This window comes from Dendronephthya gigantea, unplaced genomic scaffold (genome assembly GCF_004324835.1).
Source record: "Dendronephthya gigantea isolate DGI-Jeju-01 unplaced genomic scaffold, DenGig_1.0 000083F, whole genome shotgun sequence".
NCBI lineage: Eukaryota > Metazoa > Cnidaria > Anthozoa > Malacalcyonacea > Nephtheidae > Dendronephthya > Dendronephthya gigantea.
The window spans coordinates 808,838-825,424 of NW_021163093.1; the positions used below are offsets into that span (position 1 = coordinate 808,838).

A 16,587-nucleotide genomic window follows, 5' to 3' on the forward strand; every position below is an offset into this window, starting at 1 on the left:
ATTTCAGTCAGCTGTTAAAATAAACAAATATGTTTGATATAGTACGCGCTAGATTTGACATAAGCATGGTAATAAAGATGCAAAACATTATAACGTTTTTCTTCATTTCGAAACTAGTACGAACTATATCTTGAAGTTAAGAGATGTTTATAGAGACATAGAAAGCAAAATATTGTTAGCTGGTTGTTCAAAATAAATGTCGTGTGGACATAATAAATGTTGTGTTGCGCCATTTGTAAACATACCCGCTGAGAATTTGCTTTTATCCGTTAAATTATACCCAAATCTGGACCCTAAAGATGAAACTAAACACGAATTTAGTTTTTTTTAGTTTCTTTAGCCACATAGTTTGAAAGATTATGTAATAACGATGAAAGCCGATGCATGTTTTTTAACAGATCACGTAGTTTGCTCCCCTCCCTCTCAATGGCGGAAAAAAGCTTTCAATAATTAAACGGGCGTCGCGAACAAAATGTTTACATTTTAAGCATCAACGCCGAGACACACCGTCGCCAACGCGAGCGCCTTTGTTTTAAGCAAAGTAGGGAAGTTTTTCACACAATAGATGAAAAATGGGAGTTGAACACCGATTTCTGCTAGTTTTTATGATATTTCTAGTTCGTTTCAACTCATTTATCTGCCAAGGTAAGACTGATTGACAGTTGTTGTGGGGCAAAGCCTCATTGCTAGCTGTCAATATCCGCCACATTTGATATAAATTATTCGCGTAACTAAATCGCATGTATATCTCATTTGTTATGTAATTATTTTTATACGCTCTTAAGCCGTATCGATCTAGCTGCAACTATTTCAGTGCTGCAACTATTTCAGTTTGTAAGTATATCGTTGGTGTCCCGTTCCTGTCATATGTCTTGATACACGGGTCAATAGAGAACTGCATGACACTTTCGATTTCTATGATCTTGATGCTAAGCATGAATAATTTTTTGACACTAAAAAACGATAACTTGGTCAAATATTAAACAAATACCATTGTAATTCACATGTCGTCATTCGTTTTCTATTTGTTGTAATTCGGTTTTCATACAACACCGAATTACAACGAATTACGACATCTGAAAAACGGCAATATGTGATATAAAAACCAGCCATATTTAGCAACATGATTCGCTCAGCATGTGCATATAAGGAGTGTCTGCGAATATTCATGCAAATTTCACAACCACTCAACGACCACCCACGGAGCGGAGATGTTTTCAAACACGTACTGTGTACAGACTACCTTTGACTGCAGCGGAAAAGACGAACAGTATTAATTTGCTAAAAATATTACTGCTTCTAATCCCGCGATATTTTATTGTTTGCAACATTTCATATATTTTTCGCGAATTGCATAGCTTACAACGAGACCTCTTGGGTATTTGCGTCAGTAAACACTTCAAACAGACTAATTCGAGCACGGTGCCAAGTTCGTCCTGTCTCGTGTGAACGTAGCCGAAATACGGTGTTACGCTATGAAACTTTCCTTGCAACTTGCAATGCAATTCTACCCCTGAGTGAGAGAAACACAACACGTCATCGTAAACACATAGAAAAGACGTGCACGTGAATGGCTTGACGTGCAAGCCATTTATTTATATACGAGGAAAAATAAGTCGTGACCTTTTCCCCTCGTATATACTTTTATAGGGCTCATTATTCAAAAATGTATGAAATGCTATTGCTATATTTAAAAAGCGTGTCGTTGTGAAATAGTTATAAACACCTAAGAAAGGTGCTAGCTGACTAGCGTCGTTAAGACCAACCTTTGAAAGCCTGAAAAATCGGAAAACGAAGTTGTTAAACTATAAACGTGTTTCGAAACAAGGCTGCGTCAGCGACTTTAGTAACTAGCCTGTTCTATTATTGAATGATGTAAATTTTTCTATAATTAATTAGGTAATAATACAATAATACGATGCAATACACTTATAATTGACATCATATTATATGCGAACGTTAATCTCAACTTTCAACCAACGTTGCCACAACGTGGCAATGTAACGTTGTTACAACGAACAATATCACCTGTAGGTCAAACGTTAACACAAACGTTACTGCAACGTCAGAATATAACGATCAGATAAACGTGATTGCCAGGATGAATCCAACGTTCAACCAACGTTGATACAACGTGGTCTAAAATTGGTTGATGATGGCCATGTGATATTGAATAGAAATGTGCGTTCCATTGTGCACTCTCCAGAGTGCAATTGTACTACACAATTTTCCATAGCACTCTTTAGTCTTTAAGCTTTAAATGAATCCCATCCGTCAAAATGCTTCTCACAACCGTGGACCGTGGCCGCAATTTATTAACATTTCTCACCTCGTGAAAATATTCTTACCACTCCTAAACATTCATTATAGTATTCAATGACAATAGCAGAGAGGTGATGACAAGTTAATGAACGTGTTGCATACAGGCCGGGAGGATCTTGTCTAAAAGTACATACGAGTGACCACGAGTGACCACGAGTGACCACGATTCGTGGTCATCCGTGGTCACTCGTGGTCATCCGTGGTCACTCGTGGTCACTCGTGGTCACTCGTATGTACTTTTAGACAAGATCGGCCGGGAGTGTAAACGAAGTGAAATATTTATGAATATTCGCTTTCTGTTTCATAATAATATTATGTATAAGCAGGAGTTGCTGCAATATATACAGAATTTTGGATATCAGATTCAGACAACTGTACACGTCCTTTGAAACGAAGACTGTTTTCCTGGAATCGATATTTTTGCGCAGTGCATCGCAAGTAAAGGACCGAGACATTCTTTTCTTTGTGATTTGTATACAATACCTTCGGGTCTCGGTTCGATGAGTCTCAAGCTGTCAAGCAGTCTGTGTATAGTCTATAGAAGCAAAGTACAGAAGTTTAATTGGCACACAATAAATCAAAAATGGTAGTTAAACACCGATTCCTGTTTGTCTTCATAGCTTGTTTACTTAGTTTCAACTCGTGCATCTGCCAAGGTAAGGGATTGACAGTTGTTGTGTGACAAAGCTTCATACCTGTAAATATTCGCTATATATGATATAATTTATTCGCATGGCTACGTCGCATGTATATCTCATTTGTTATGTAATTATTTTTATACACGCAAGCCGTATCGATCTAGCTGCCACCATATCAATGTTGTTCTTAAATTATTGATCTGGATTGCATGTTTGTAAGTATCATTGTCGTTCCGTTCCTACGATAGGGCACACGGCTCAACTGAATGACTGCGGAACAGCATGACACTTTGATTTCTATAATCTTGATACCAAGCAGTCTAAGCATGAATAATTATTTGGCACTAGAAAGCGATAACTTGGTGAACTATTTCTGAACAAATCCTGGTCAGGGTTGTGATAATTTTTTTAGCGCTGTTCTGAATATCACGATCATTTATTCTTCTACAGAGTCATTTTGATTAGTTCGTTCCGCTTCACGCGTAATTATGGCTGCCTTAATATGACATAATAGTAATTCACATGTCGTCATTGATGGTCAATTTTTTGTAATTCGGTTTTCATGTATCGGATTTCGCACAACACGGAGTTACAACGAATTACGACATGTGAATAACGGTAAATTATGTCATATAAAACCCAGCCATATTTAGCAAAATTATCTTGGCATGCATACAGGCAATCGGTCAAATTTCACGACCGCTTAACGACCACCCACGAAGCTGAGATTTTTTTTCAAACACGTACCGTGTACAGAAGACTGCCCTTGACTGCGACGTGAAAGACGAACAGTCTTAATTCTATAAAAATATTGCTGTTTCGGATCCTGTCATGCAATTTTTTATGGTTTGCTACATTTCATATATTTTGGGGGAATTGTATAGCTTACCACCACGAGACCTCGGTTATAGAAGCCATCTGATAGTGTAGAATGTTAGCACTATTTTCCATCTAGCAAACCGCCCTATTAATATATATATTAATATATTAATATTTTCCGCCCTATATTAATATTTCGCATATATGCCATATATTACGTATAAATATGCTGAATGATCGTAATATAAATTAAAGATGGCGGACAATTACTACAGCGAGCTCTATATATTGCCACTTCTCTTGGAAGATTTTTACTTCAGTGATTTTAAATTTAATTGTAGCCTTTTCCATTGCAAACTTAGTCTAAAAAATGACACTAAAATTATTCTCGGGAATAAAGTAAAATACTAAAATAATTATTCAGGTTTCATTATTTATTCTTATACAATTCCACGGAGCAATCGTTTCTGCGAATTCTGCCTGCGAATCCTTGGATCAAGAAATGATCCAAAACCCTTTTGATGCCATGCTCTCTAGAGCACGTAAGTACATTCAGGCCCAAAGACACGTTTTTCCTGATGAATAAATTAGTCAATTTTTTTGTACGTATAAAAGGGGTATTTTTGTACATATAAGAAGGATTCAACTTTGAATTTCGATTGAGCCAACAATAGATCACCGAAAATTAAATGTAACATACCAAAATCTAAGTTAGCCCTTACTACATTCAATGAGATTTATTCTAGCACTACAGCTTTTATAATTTTTACGTTGTATGATTTCAAACATGCAAAGTTTCTTTTGGGACACCCGGTAGAATGTCTTTATATATAGAGCTCTCTGATAGACTGATACTGTTTTGGAGAAAAAGAGTTGAAGAATCCAAATCTAACACATTCACAGGCGTAATATATTATCAAAGCGTCACATGTTTACACTACATATTTTGAATGAACCAAAAATTACAATAATGAAGGACTGTTCAAAACGTCTTGTAATTATAGATTTATAGACGTAAATTATAAGTTTGTGTATAAAACTTATATGCTGAGTGATATGCTGTCAATCAGCCAGAATATTATGCGGATAATGAACCCGCCAAATTTGAAAATTCACCCCAAATTTTACCGCCAAAGGTAGCTTCTAATTATTCAATTACTCGGCCCATGCCACTCTCCAAAAATGAAAGAGTGGTTTGCTAGATGGAAAATAGTGCTATCCTACAAAAGGAGCCCGCGATTAATGTACAAAAGTACTTGAAGAAGTTCGACCAGTTATTTGCTCCAACCCCTTTCTGAAAAACTACCTCACACATCTTTCTTTCATAAAATTTTCTCTCCAAGAAATTTGAAATTTGATTGCTGAAATTTCACAGGTTCTGCGATAAGGAATAAGCAATTCTGCTTAATTATATTTTGAATAAAATTCCAATATTATTGTGTAAGCTATTCCTTTCTATAGTGTGTCTGGGTGACAACGAAGGATCTGACTTTTGCTACACGTACATTTCGCCTTCCAAACTTCGGTTGAACTGGAACGATGCAGATGCTGAGTGCAAAAATATGGGCGCGCAACTTGTCAGTATTGACGGAGATGATCTTAACGATTTTATCAATTCAACATTCAGAAAGTCTGTAAATGCTGAATTGTGGATTGGTTTGAAGAGATGTAATATGTCGTGGTGTTTTTTTAATAATTACACGGCAGCCTATAGCAATTGGGAGGAAGACAAACCAAATAATTTCGGAGGAATTGAAGACTGTGTTGCAATGCAAAAAGATGGAAAGTGGAATGATGTACCATGTTATCATGAGAAATCCTTCGTATGTGAAAAACGTAAGATGCATTGATGGGAGTGAATTTTGATGGCACTTTGGCAATTGGAAATTTAAATTTCTTTACACTTAACTAATGCGAATTAATGGCATTGGTCAACTTCCGCACAAATAATAGTTTTGTACAATTATTCTTAGCCAATTTTTGATGTGCAATTATTTCGATATTTCAATTTAACTATAACATAGAATGAAGGATCTCTCGAAATACGCGGAGACTAAAAAAATCATTTCCACCGCCTAACAAATGCATGAGGACAATAAGTGATCTTTATTAAAGTGCTGGTTCAACATATAACTATTTAGACATGATAACACAATCGGAAATCATTGTGAAGATTAGGAAACTAAACGATCAGGTAAGATGTATATTTTATATGAATCAGTTAGACGTAGTAGGGGAAGCTAATTTAGACATATATTCCCCTATTTACTATAAACGTCTGTGGTTGTATGGCTAATGCATACTGGAATTTCGGTTTTACTTTTAGTCTCGTTTTTGTTAGTCTTTCGCTTTCTTTAATAAGTCTTTTAGATCACAACACAAACTAATAAAACTACACCGTCTTCACTGGCGACCCTCGTCATTTTGGCAAATACAATGATCCAAGTTTGCTGACAGATTACTGAATTAGGGTTGCGAACAGGGATTTAAACTAATCAGAATATTTGTTACTATTTTTTTAGGCTAAGCCAATCAGAATGCTTGAATGTTAAATACTTCTTGTAAAATGTTAAATAAGGTACTTTTTACGGGAAGTAGTCAATATTTATGCATTTTGACTGTTTTCTAAAAATGTAAACAAATTTGCTAATTGGTCTTAATATTATCTGCAGATAGAAATAAATATTGTAGTCAAATTCCGTCATCTGCTCTTTTTCACGGTTCGGCCCATGTTTCCTATGCATAATTTCAATACTTCGTTCGACCCTGCACTAAACTATGGAAGAAATCAGTGATACGCAATAACTATTACTGTCTTAGACAAGTGAAGCGTACTGTAAAATCCTCTAAAATCCCACTTTTCTAAACTGGGTAATTCAATTTTTAGGTGGACGAACTTTATAATAAGAAACTATCAGATGAAGTACGGAGAGAAGGTGCACAAAAGATTATAAAGGATCTGACAGAGCTCACAGATCTTGATAAAGTGGCGGGAGGAGAAAATGGCGCTGACAAACAAATTCTTAGTAACACTGTTGAAATACTGCGAAAAATCGTAAACTTAAATATTTCTGATGGCAGCCTTAAAATATTAGAGCCTGCCAGCAATATATTGGATGAGAGAAATGATAAATCATGGGAAAATATTTTGGTGAGTTTGCTGTTGAAAGAGATCACCAGACTAACGAAAGTACTTTGTTATCGAGCAATAACAGTTTCAGAACTTGTATTTTCAGTGTTTTTAAACTTCTCGCAGCATCTGTATACAAAGGTCATGCACGCTATCCTGGTTATTCTAACTGTCGATTCATTTTAGAGTTAAATGAGTCGTCGTTATTACCTGGTAGATTTTCCTCTCAACCGTAAATATTCTTATTCTAGGATAGAAATGTAATTCCAAATCTGGTAACAACGTTGGAAAATTACGGACACCAATATGGAGAGGAAATAAGAAACAACACGAATGGTTCCATAAGTCAAAACGCTTCAAACGTACAGTTACGAGTCAAATACATGGAAAACACAGGAAATCTTTCGCTTGAGGACAGACGTTCAAATTTCCCCAATGCATCCTTCATCATCTCGTCTGATGCATTTCCTAATAAGTCTGGCAGTCTTGCTGTGGTCATTTGGTACAATACATTAAATTCCTTTCTTGGAGAGAAATTTCACACCAGTCATGATTATGTGAAAGTAAACAGTAAGATAATCACTGCAAGTGTCCGACCTCAGTCAAAGATGCCAAATTTTACCCAGCCTGTGCAGATCATTTGGGACACAAATGGAAAGGTAAAAAAAATCTATTTTTTAAAGTTAAATGGTCGCTAAAATGCCTGCGAAAAAATCTCGGTTGATATTTCACCGTACCGATCGAACAAGGGAGGTCAACAATCAATCGGTTTATTATATGGCTAAACTGCTTGAGACATTCGGGACTCTGGTCCAGATACGGAAAATACCGACCACAGTGCGAATATGGGTTTTGCAGAACGCTCATCAACCAATGAGAATGGAGGACTTTGAAAAGCCATATAAAAATCAACCATATTTACGCCAATACTCACGCCCATAAATTTGTCATTTCATGGCGATCGTCATTACCAGTAATTAACCACATATATGACGTAATCAAATCACGAGAAATAAACCTTTCGATGGCATCTTGATTTTAACTTTCAGAATGACGATGAAAAATGCGCATACTGGATACCAGAGTCAGGTGAAAATAGGTGGAAGACAGATGGTTGTATTAAAATCAAAGATCAGTCAGGCAGAAATCGCTCGATATGTGAGTGCAACCACCTCACAGCATTTGCTACAATCGACATTTCAAGAAATTTGGTAAGATTCAAATAAATGTGGAGATTGTTAACTCGAAATCCCCCTCCCCTAATGATTTATAGATTCGGCTCACGAATTTGACTAGATGCAACCGGTGAACAATTTTTTCCTAAAGATAAAAATTGAAAATTACATTCAAACAGGATCTTCGCAGACTTTGCACTCCACTCATGACCATTAAAATTGCGTATTTCTTTCCATATACTTATCATGTAAATCTAATTCTTTAAGCTAAGCAAAGCTGAGAGAAAGGCTTTGGAGGTAATATCTACCATAGGCTGTTCAATATCGTTGGTTGGAGTGTTGCTAACCATAGCAACATACGCTTTACTCTGGAAGAGTCTTCATAAGAATGTCAAGACAAATATTCCATCCCAGGTCCTCTTAAACCTCTGTGTTGCGATTGGAATGACGGATATATTTGCTATCATAGCTGGACCAGCGCAAAAAAATGAGGTTCTTTTAGTTCTAATTTTTTTTTCATTTGGCCTGTTTGCATGCAGGCAATGTAAACTATCATGCATCAATCCTGTTTTTTATTCACTTTTAGACATTTTGCATAGTTATCTCCATACTACTTTATTTCTTCATACTCGCTATTTTTGGCTGGATGTTTTGCGAAGGAATCATCATTTATTTACAACTCGTAAACGTGTACTCGGGCTTGGCTTTGGGAGGTAAACACCTGAAAGCCTTCTACGTGATTGGTTGGGGTAAGCTGTAGTTTCCAAATTTTTTAAAAATCCTATTCATTGGTAGAAGTATTCACGCAATCTAGGCAACCTAGTCATCTGATCGAGAAATAGAATTTTCGTCTTATATAGTCTATATAGTCTAACGAAACTGTTTTCCTCAATACTTTTGCTCAATAATGCCATTAGTTATTCTTGTATAGGAATTCCGGTTGTCCTTGTCCCTATATTAGTCGGTGCAAATGATCGAAAAGATTTTATAACCGATCGTGCCTGCTGGTGCCGTGGTGATGGTGCGTTGTTTTGGACATTTGTCTGTACAATAATCGTGGTCTTACTGGTGAGTGTAAGAGGCAATTCTCCACACAGTATATTCCTGATAAAAGACGATTAAAACAAAATCATCGTTTAGGATTACTCGCAAGATATCCTTATCCATGCTTTTCACAGATCTTATTAAATGCACAATGCTGCTTTATTGGTGATAAAATTCAATCTTATCGCGTGGTCAAACAAAATGTAACAAAACTGTACAACACAATGAAGATTGGTATTTTGTATACTACTTCTATACGGAACCAAACAAGAACTGTATTAAAAGATGTTTGACAATTACTTTCTTGAATACATGCATGATTGAGAAATTGTGTCAGAATTAGATGCCAGTGATATCAAAATGGCGCACGTTTTATTACCGCTATGCAAGTCGTTAGTCGTTCATTTCTGAAGCATAAAAATACAAATTTCCCTATAAAGTGTAAACTGGGCGAATTATTCGGTCCAAAACCATCCCAAAATTTATCGTGAAATCTGAAAGTTTTAATTTTGTTGCGGAATGTTCACCAATACGAAAAACATCGCCATGGAAAGTTAAATTTTGTATAGGCTACTAATATTGCCGTTGAAAAGCGTTACCACGTTCCAAATTTGCACCGCTATATTTTTCACACTATTTCACAACCAAACTTTTATGGATTCTCTTTCCATCTGTACTGATGAATATTCCTTGTTTTAAATTAATCTGAATAGGAAATTGGTCTATTGACACAACTAATGCTCTCTAGGTATGACCCCTCCCTAATAAATAGAGGTATTCCCTGTTTCTTTTAGAATGCGATGGTGATGCGATGATAGTTCTAGATACTATTTATTTCGTATTAATAATGATAATATCATGAAATTTGCATCGCATGACTAAATCGTCAGGCTGGCTACGCCGTTGGTATTAATGATAGTTTTTTTTCTCTAGATCAACTTGGTTATTTTCGTTTTGGCGTTAAGAAATGCTTTATCCTCCAGCCAAATAAGAACCGCTCATTCAGAAGGTGACTCAAAGCTGAGGAAAGCAAAAATTGGCGTCAAAGGTTCAGCCATCCTTCTTCCAATACTTGGACTAACCTGGGTGTTTGCTTTGTTGGTGTTCAATCGTGATGCAATTTTCTTTAAATATCTTTTCGCGATATTTAACTCTCTCCAAGGCCTAATGATATTCGTTTTTCACGTGCTGATAAATAAAAAGGTATGGTTTGAATTATCACCATACAGTCATATTTTACACAAGGTTTGAACCTTAAAGTTTTATATACTCAGAACTCAACTCAATGATAAATTAGTAGCAGGCTTTTTGAATTAATACCACTGACTGTGTTAAATAACACTTTTTATAGTAACTGCATTCACCTTAGACTGCACTGCATTCAGGCATTTGATTTTAAATTTTCGTGTGTCCTTTTGTAGGACCCGTAGAAAATCTTGTGAGTTGGATTTTCTGAAACCACTTATTCAACTTGCAAAAACTAAGAATAATTTATACCTTTTTCGCGTGAAGAAATTACTTTCTTTTTTTTCAGGTTCATGACGCAATCAGCAGGGTAAAGAAATCACGTGATGCCAGAAATGCAAGAGACACCAATGCCAATGTCGGTAAGTAATAAAACGACGCATTAAAATAAATTTAAATGAATTAGGAAGAAAGATATTGGGATAAGAGAAAAAATCTGAAATACCAGGAGAAGAACGAGTAACATTAATTAAGCTTTTTCGGGCAATTAACAGTTTTTTGGATAACGTGGCCGTTTTTCGAGTTCAGGACATAATAGGATACTTCAGGATGGAACTACTTCGTGTTTTAATGAAACGTGTTTTAATGAAACGCGTTTTATTTAAACTCTTATTCATATAGTTGAATACCAACTTACTAAAATTAATAACAACTAGAAAGTGAAATTTTAAATTTTGTTTGAATAGGTATATTGATGAATGAACAGATGCTTCGTTATTGATTCGGTCATTTCTTTCTATTTACTTTGTGTAGCTTTAACTGTTGCGACAACTGAAACCAGCCCTACCAAATCAAAAATTCCAACAGTTTCTGTTTTCGTGGAAGAGGACAACAAATCACTGGATGGCGAAAAGTTTATTCTCACTCCTTCAAAATCTTAGTCAGTGGAAACAATTTATTACTCGATGCAAATTATATTTACTTATGTTGACGTTTTAATATGTATGTTTTATATAACCTAATTCGCACCCTGCGCGCACAGGAAGGTCTAAATAGCGACAAACACAAACACGTTTTTCTAGTGTGTGAAAACTTTTGTCTTAGATGTCGACTACTTTCAATCTCCACGCTATTTTGGTTGCTAAATCAGCATTATTTTGAGCGCCAGTCAGTGTGTGGAATCCTTTATCGGACTTATTTGGTTGTTGATAGCTTTTAGTTGTCGATCATAAATAAATCGACAACTAAATGCCTAGTCTGTTGAGGCCCATAAACACGTTGAATACCAGCCTATTAGTGGTTTCACGGAACCACTTAGTCGCCTTCTAGTATACATATATGATGAGAGCATTAGCTACGTTTAAGTGCCTCTCGATGATTGTTAAGATTTCTGTACGTAGAAGACAATAGCATTCAATGGCAATAGCAGATACGTGACGACAAATTAATGAACGTGTTTGTATATAGGGTGTATAAAAGAAGTGAAATATTCCTAAATATCCCCTTCCTGTTTCATAACAATATTCTGTATAAAATATACAGAATTTTGAGTATCAGAGTCAGGCAGCTGTACATGTCCTTTAAAACAATTACTGCTTTCCTGCAATCGATGTTGTTATGCAGTATTTCAAGTCCTAGATTGTTTCCTTTGTGATTTAAAATACCTTCTTGTCTCGGTTCGATGACTCTCAAGCAGTCTTTGTTAGAAGCAAAGTAGCGAAGTTTAGGCCACAAAAGATGTTTGAAAGACACCGATTTCTTCTAGTTTTCATGATATTTTTAGTTCGTCTCAACTCGTGCATCTGCCAAGGTAAGACTTCGATTGACAGTTGTTGTGTGACAAAACTTCATTGCTGTCAATATCCGCTATATTTGATATAATTTACTCGCGTAACTAAATCGCATGTATATTCATTTGTTATGTAATTATTTTTATACGTTCTTAAGCCGTATCAATCTAGCTGCCACCATTTCAGTGTTGTTCTTGAATTATTAATCACGATTGCCTGTTTGTAAGTATATCGTTGGTGTTCCGTTCCTGTCATATGGCTTGATACCCGGGTCAATAGGGAACTGCACTCGATTTCTATGATCTTGATGCTAAGCTCGAAGCATGAATAATTATTTGACACTAAAAAACGATAACTTGGTCAAATATTAAACAAATACCATTGTAATTCACATGTCGTCATTCGTTTTCAATTTGTTGTAATTCGGTTTTCATACAACACCGAATTACAACGAATTACGACATCTGAGAAACGGTAAATTATGTGATATAAAAACCAGCCATATTTAGCAACATGATTAGCTCAGCATGTGCATAAGGAGTGTCTGAGAATATTCATGCAAATTTTACGACCACTCAACGACCACCCACGGAGCGGAGATGTTTTCAAACACGTACTGTTTACAGACTACCTTCGACAGCGGCAGAAAAGACGAACAGTATTGATTTTATAAAAATATTACTGCTTCCAATCATCCGATTTTTTGTTGTTTGCTACATTTTACATATTTTTGGCGAATTGTATAGCTTACAACGAGACCTCTTGGGTATTTGCGTCTTCACGTACCTAGAAGTTCGGTTATAAAAGCCGTCTGATAGTGAAGAAAGTTTTGTATTAGTAATTGATTTTAATTCCAAGGATATGATTTTTTATTGCATATGTATCATGAAATCATGAAAGACGTTCGACCAGTCATAATTTGCTCAATTTGCCCTTCTCGCACACCTTTCTTTCATAAAGTTTTCTCTCCAAGAAATTTGAAATTCAATCGCTGAAATTTTCTGAAATTTTTTTGCTGAAAAAAGGTTCTGCGTTATAGGAATAAGCGATTGTACTTATCTATTAATTTTTTATCCCAAAATTATTGTGTAAGATCTTCTTTTCTCTATAGTGTGTTCGGATGAGAAGGGAAACTCTGATTTTTGTTACACGTACTTTCGGCCTTCCGAACCCTACCTTTCGTTGAACTGGAACGATGCAAATGATGAATGCAAAAAAATGGGCGCCCAACTTCTCCGTATTGATGGAGATGATGTTAACGATTTTATCGATTCAACATTCAGAGGGAATGGTAAATTGTGGGTTGGTTTGAAGAGATGTGGTAGTAGCTCGCGATCGTGGTGTTATCCTGATAATTACCCAGCAACTTATAGGAATTGGGACCAAAGCGAACCAAATAAATAATTTGGGAGGAAGTGAAGACTGTGTTGAAATGCAAAAAGATGGAAAGTGGAATGATGTGACATGTTCTAATAGGCTTCCCTTCGTATGTCAAAAACGTAAGATGCATTGATAGGAGTGAATTTTGATGGCACTTTTCTTTAAACTTAACTAATCGGAATTAATGCCATTGGTCAACTTCCGCACAAGCAATAGTTTTGTACAATTATTCTTAGCCAATTTGTGATAAGCAATTAATTCGGTATTTCAATTCAAGTATAACATAGAACGAAGGATCTCTTGAAATATGCGGAGACTAAAAAAATCAATTCCCCCGCCTAACAAATACATGAGAACAATATAATTGATATACGGTGATCTTTATTAAAGTGCTGAGTTTAACATATAACTATTTAGGAATGTTAACAAAATCGAAAATCATGGCTGAGATTGGGAAACTAAACAATCTGGTAAGATGTATTTTGATATAAACCGATAAACGTAGTAGAGGAAACTAATTTACAGATATTCTTCATTTTTTATTACAGACTTCTGTAGTTTTATGGCAAATACATGCTGTAGTTTCAGTTTTACTTTTAGTCTCCTTTTTGTTCAGTCTTTCGCTTTCTGGAATAAGTCTTTTAGATCACAACACGAACCAATGAAACTACACCGTCTTCACTGGCGACCCTCCCTTGTCATCTTGGCGAATACAATGTTCCAAGATGGCTGACAGATTACTGAATTAGGGTTGCGAACAAGGATTTAAACTAATCAGGATATTTGTTATTATTTTTCTGGCTAAGTCAATCAGAATGATTGAATGTTAAATACTTCATGCAAAATGCTAAATAAGGTACCTTTTACGCGAAGTAGTCAATATTTATGCATTTTGATTGCTCTTAAAAGACATTCCCCTGGGTTGCAGATAGAAAGAAATATTGTAGTCAAATTCCGTCGTCTGCTCTTTTTCACGGTTCGGCCCATGTTTCCTCTGCATAATTTCAATACTTCGACCCTGCACTAAATTGTGGAAGAAATCAGTGATACGCAATACCTATTACTGTCTTAGACAAGTAAAGCGTTCTGTAAAATCCTCGAAAATCCCACTTTTTCTAAACTGGGTATTTCAATTTTTAGGTGAACGAACTTTATAATAAGAATATATCAGATGAAGTACGGAGAGAAGATGCACAAGAGATTATAAAGGAACTGACAAAGATCACAGATCTTGATAAAGTGGCGGGAGGAGAAAATGGCGCTGACAAACATATTCTTAGTGACACGGTTAAAATACTTCAAAAGATCGTAAACTTAAATATTTCTAATGGCAGCCTTAAAGTATTAGATCCTGCCAGCAATATATTGGATGAGAGAAATGATAAATCATGGAAAAATATTTCGGTGAGTTTGCTGTTGAAATGGATCAACAGACTAACGAAAATACTTATTATCGAGCAATACCAGTTTGAACTTTTGTGCTTACAAAGTTCTCACAGCATCTTCTATATTGAAAGGTCATACACGCGCCATCCTGATTGTTTTTCATAGATTTTAGCTCGTCGAAAGTCGATTTTTCTTCTCAACTGTAAAATAATATTCTTATTCTAGGATAGAAATGTCATTCCAGATCTTGTAACAACGTTGGAAAATTACGGACACCAATATGGAGAAGAAATAAGAAACAACACAAATGGTTCCATAAGTCAAAACGCTTCAAACGTGCAGTTACGTGTCAGATACATGGAAAACACAGGCAAATTGTCACTTGAGGACAGACGTTCAAATTTCCCCAATGCATCCTTCATCATCTCGTCTGATGCAATCCCTAAAGAATCTGGCAGTCTTGCTGTGGTCGTTTGGTACAATACATTAAATTCCCTTCTTGGAGAGAAATTTTACACCAGCAATAATTATGCGATAGTAAACAGTACGATAATCACTGCAAGTGTCCGACCTCAGTCAAAGATGCTAAAGTTTACCCAGCCTGTGCAGATCATTTGGGACACAAATGGAAAGGTGAAAAAATATTTTTTAAAGTTAAATGGTCGCAAAAATCCCTGCGAAAAAACCTCGGTTTGATATTTCCCAGTACAGACCGAACAAGCGAGGTTAACAATCGGTTTATTATTTGGGTGAGCTGCTTGAGACATCCGGGATACTGGTCCAGATAAAAAATATACGGACAATGGCTCGCATATAGGTTTGGCGGTCCGCTCGTCAACCAATGGAAATGGAGGATTGTGAAAAGCCATATAAAATTCAACGATATATCGTCATTACTTGTAATTAACCAGATATTATGACGTAATAAAATCACGGGAAATAACCTTTTTGATGAGATCCTGATTTTTAACTTTCAGAATGACGATGGAAAATGCGCATACTGGATACCAGAGTCACGTGAAAATAGATGGAAGACAGATGGTTGTATTAGAGTCGAACACCAGTCAGGCAGAAATCGCTCGATATGTGAATGTAACCACCTCACAGCATTTGCTACAATAGACATTTCAAGAAATTTGGTAAGATTCAAATAAATGTGAAGATTGTTAATTTGAATAATGTTATTACTATTTAGTATAATTGTATTGTAAGCAAGGGGCCCTATAACTGGAGTTAAACTCTGTAGGGCTCACCAGCCAAACATGGCGAAGAGTATAAATAAATAAATAAATAAAAATTCTCCCCTCGCCCCACCCCCTAATAATTTGTAGAATCGGCTCACGAATTTGACCAGATGCAACGATTTTTTCCCGAAGTTAAAAATTGAAAATTACATTCATACAAGATCTTCCTAGACTTTGCACTCCACTCATCACCATTAAAATTGCGTATTTCTTTCCGTATATATATCATGTAAATCTATTTGTTTAAGCTAAGCAAAGCTGAGAGAAAGGCTTTGGAGGTAATATCTACCATAGGCTGTTCAATATCATTGGTTGGAGTGTTGCTAACCATAGCAACATACGCTTTACTCTGGAAGAGTCTTCATAAGAAAGTCAAGACCAACATTCCATCCCAGGTCCTCTTAAACCTCTGTGTTGCGATTGGAATGACGGATATATTTGCTATCATAGCTGGACCAGCGCAGGAAAATGAGG

At 35.9% G+C, this 16,587-nt stretch overlaps 2 protein-coding genes across 2 annotated transcripts; both read left to right on the forward strand.

Annotated features, from left to right (window-relative positions):
- The first annotated feature begins 2,860 nt into the window (after window positions 1-2,860).
- LOC114533021 (adhesion G protein-coupled receptor L3-like) lies at window positions 2,861-11,962 on the forward strand. The gene is made up of 12 exons (XM_028554597.1): window positions 2,861-2,978; window positions 5,241-5,615; window positions 5,921-5,973; window positions 6,667-6,930; window positions 7,161-7,568; window positions 7,959-8,120; window positions 8,352-8,576; window positions 8,671-8,833; window positions 9,016-9,152; window positions 10,062-10,331; window positions 10,663-10,735; window positions 11,127-11,962. Exons 1-12 carry the CDS (start codon window positions 2,906-2,908, stop codon window positions 11,252-11,254), a joined length of 2,331 nt encoding a protein of 776 aa, XP_028410398.1. The 5' UTR covers window positions 2,861-2,905; the 3' UTR covers window positions 11,255-11,962.
- Window positions 11,963-13,321: 1,359 nt separating this feature from the next.
- Window positions 13,322-16,106, forward strand: LOC114533024 (adhesion G protein-coupled receptor B3-like). Its single transcript, XM_028554598.1, has 7 exons — window positions 13,322-13,394; window positions 13,477-13,602; window positions 13,901-13,953; window positions 14,624-14,887; window positions 15,095-15,502; window positions 15,847-16,008; window positions 16,065-16,106. Exons 1-7 carry the CDS (start codon window positions 13,322-13,324, stop codon window positions 16,104-16,106), a joined length of 1,128 nt encoding a protein of 375 aa, XP_028410399.1.
- The last annotated feature ends 481 nt before the right edge of the window (window positions 16,107-16,587 follow it).

Bases quoted from the DNA above. Each gene is read 5' to 3' on its own strand.
- LOC114533021 (XM_028554597.1), top strand. From the start codon at position 2,906: ATGGTAGTTAAACACCGATTCCTGTTTGTCTTCATAGCTTGTTTACTT. The intron at 2,979-5,240 runs GTAAGGGATTGA...TCCTTTCTATAG, and splicing joins CAACTCGTGCATCTGCCAAG to TGTGTCTGGGTGACAACGAA. The intron at 6,931-7,160 runs GTGAGTTTGCTG...TTCTTATTCTAG, and splicing joins AATCATGGGAAAATATTTTG to GATAGAAATGTAATTCCAAA.
- LOC114533024 (XM_028554598.1), top strand. From the start codon at position 13,322: ATGGGCGCCCAACTTCTCCGTATTGATGGAGATGATGTTAACGATTTT. The intron at 14,888-15,094 runs GTGAGTTTGCTG...TTCTTATTCTAG, and splicing joins AATCATGGAAAAATATTTCG to GATAGAAATGTCATTCCAGA. The intron at 15,503-15,846 runs GTGAAAAAATAT...TTTAACTTTCAG, and splicing joins TTTGGGACACAAATGGAAAG to AATGACGATGGAAAATGCGC.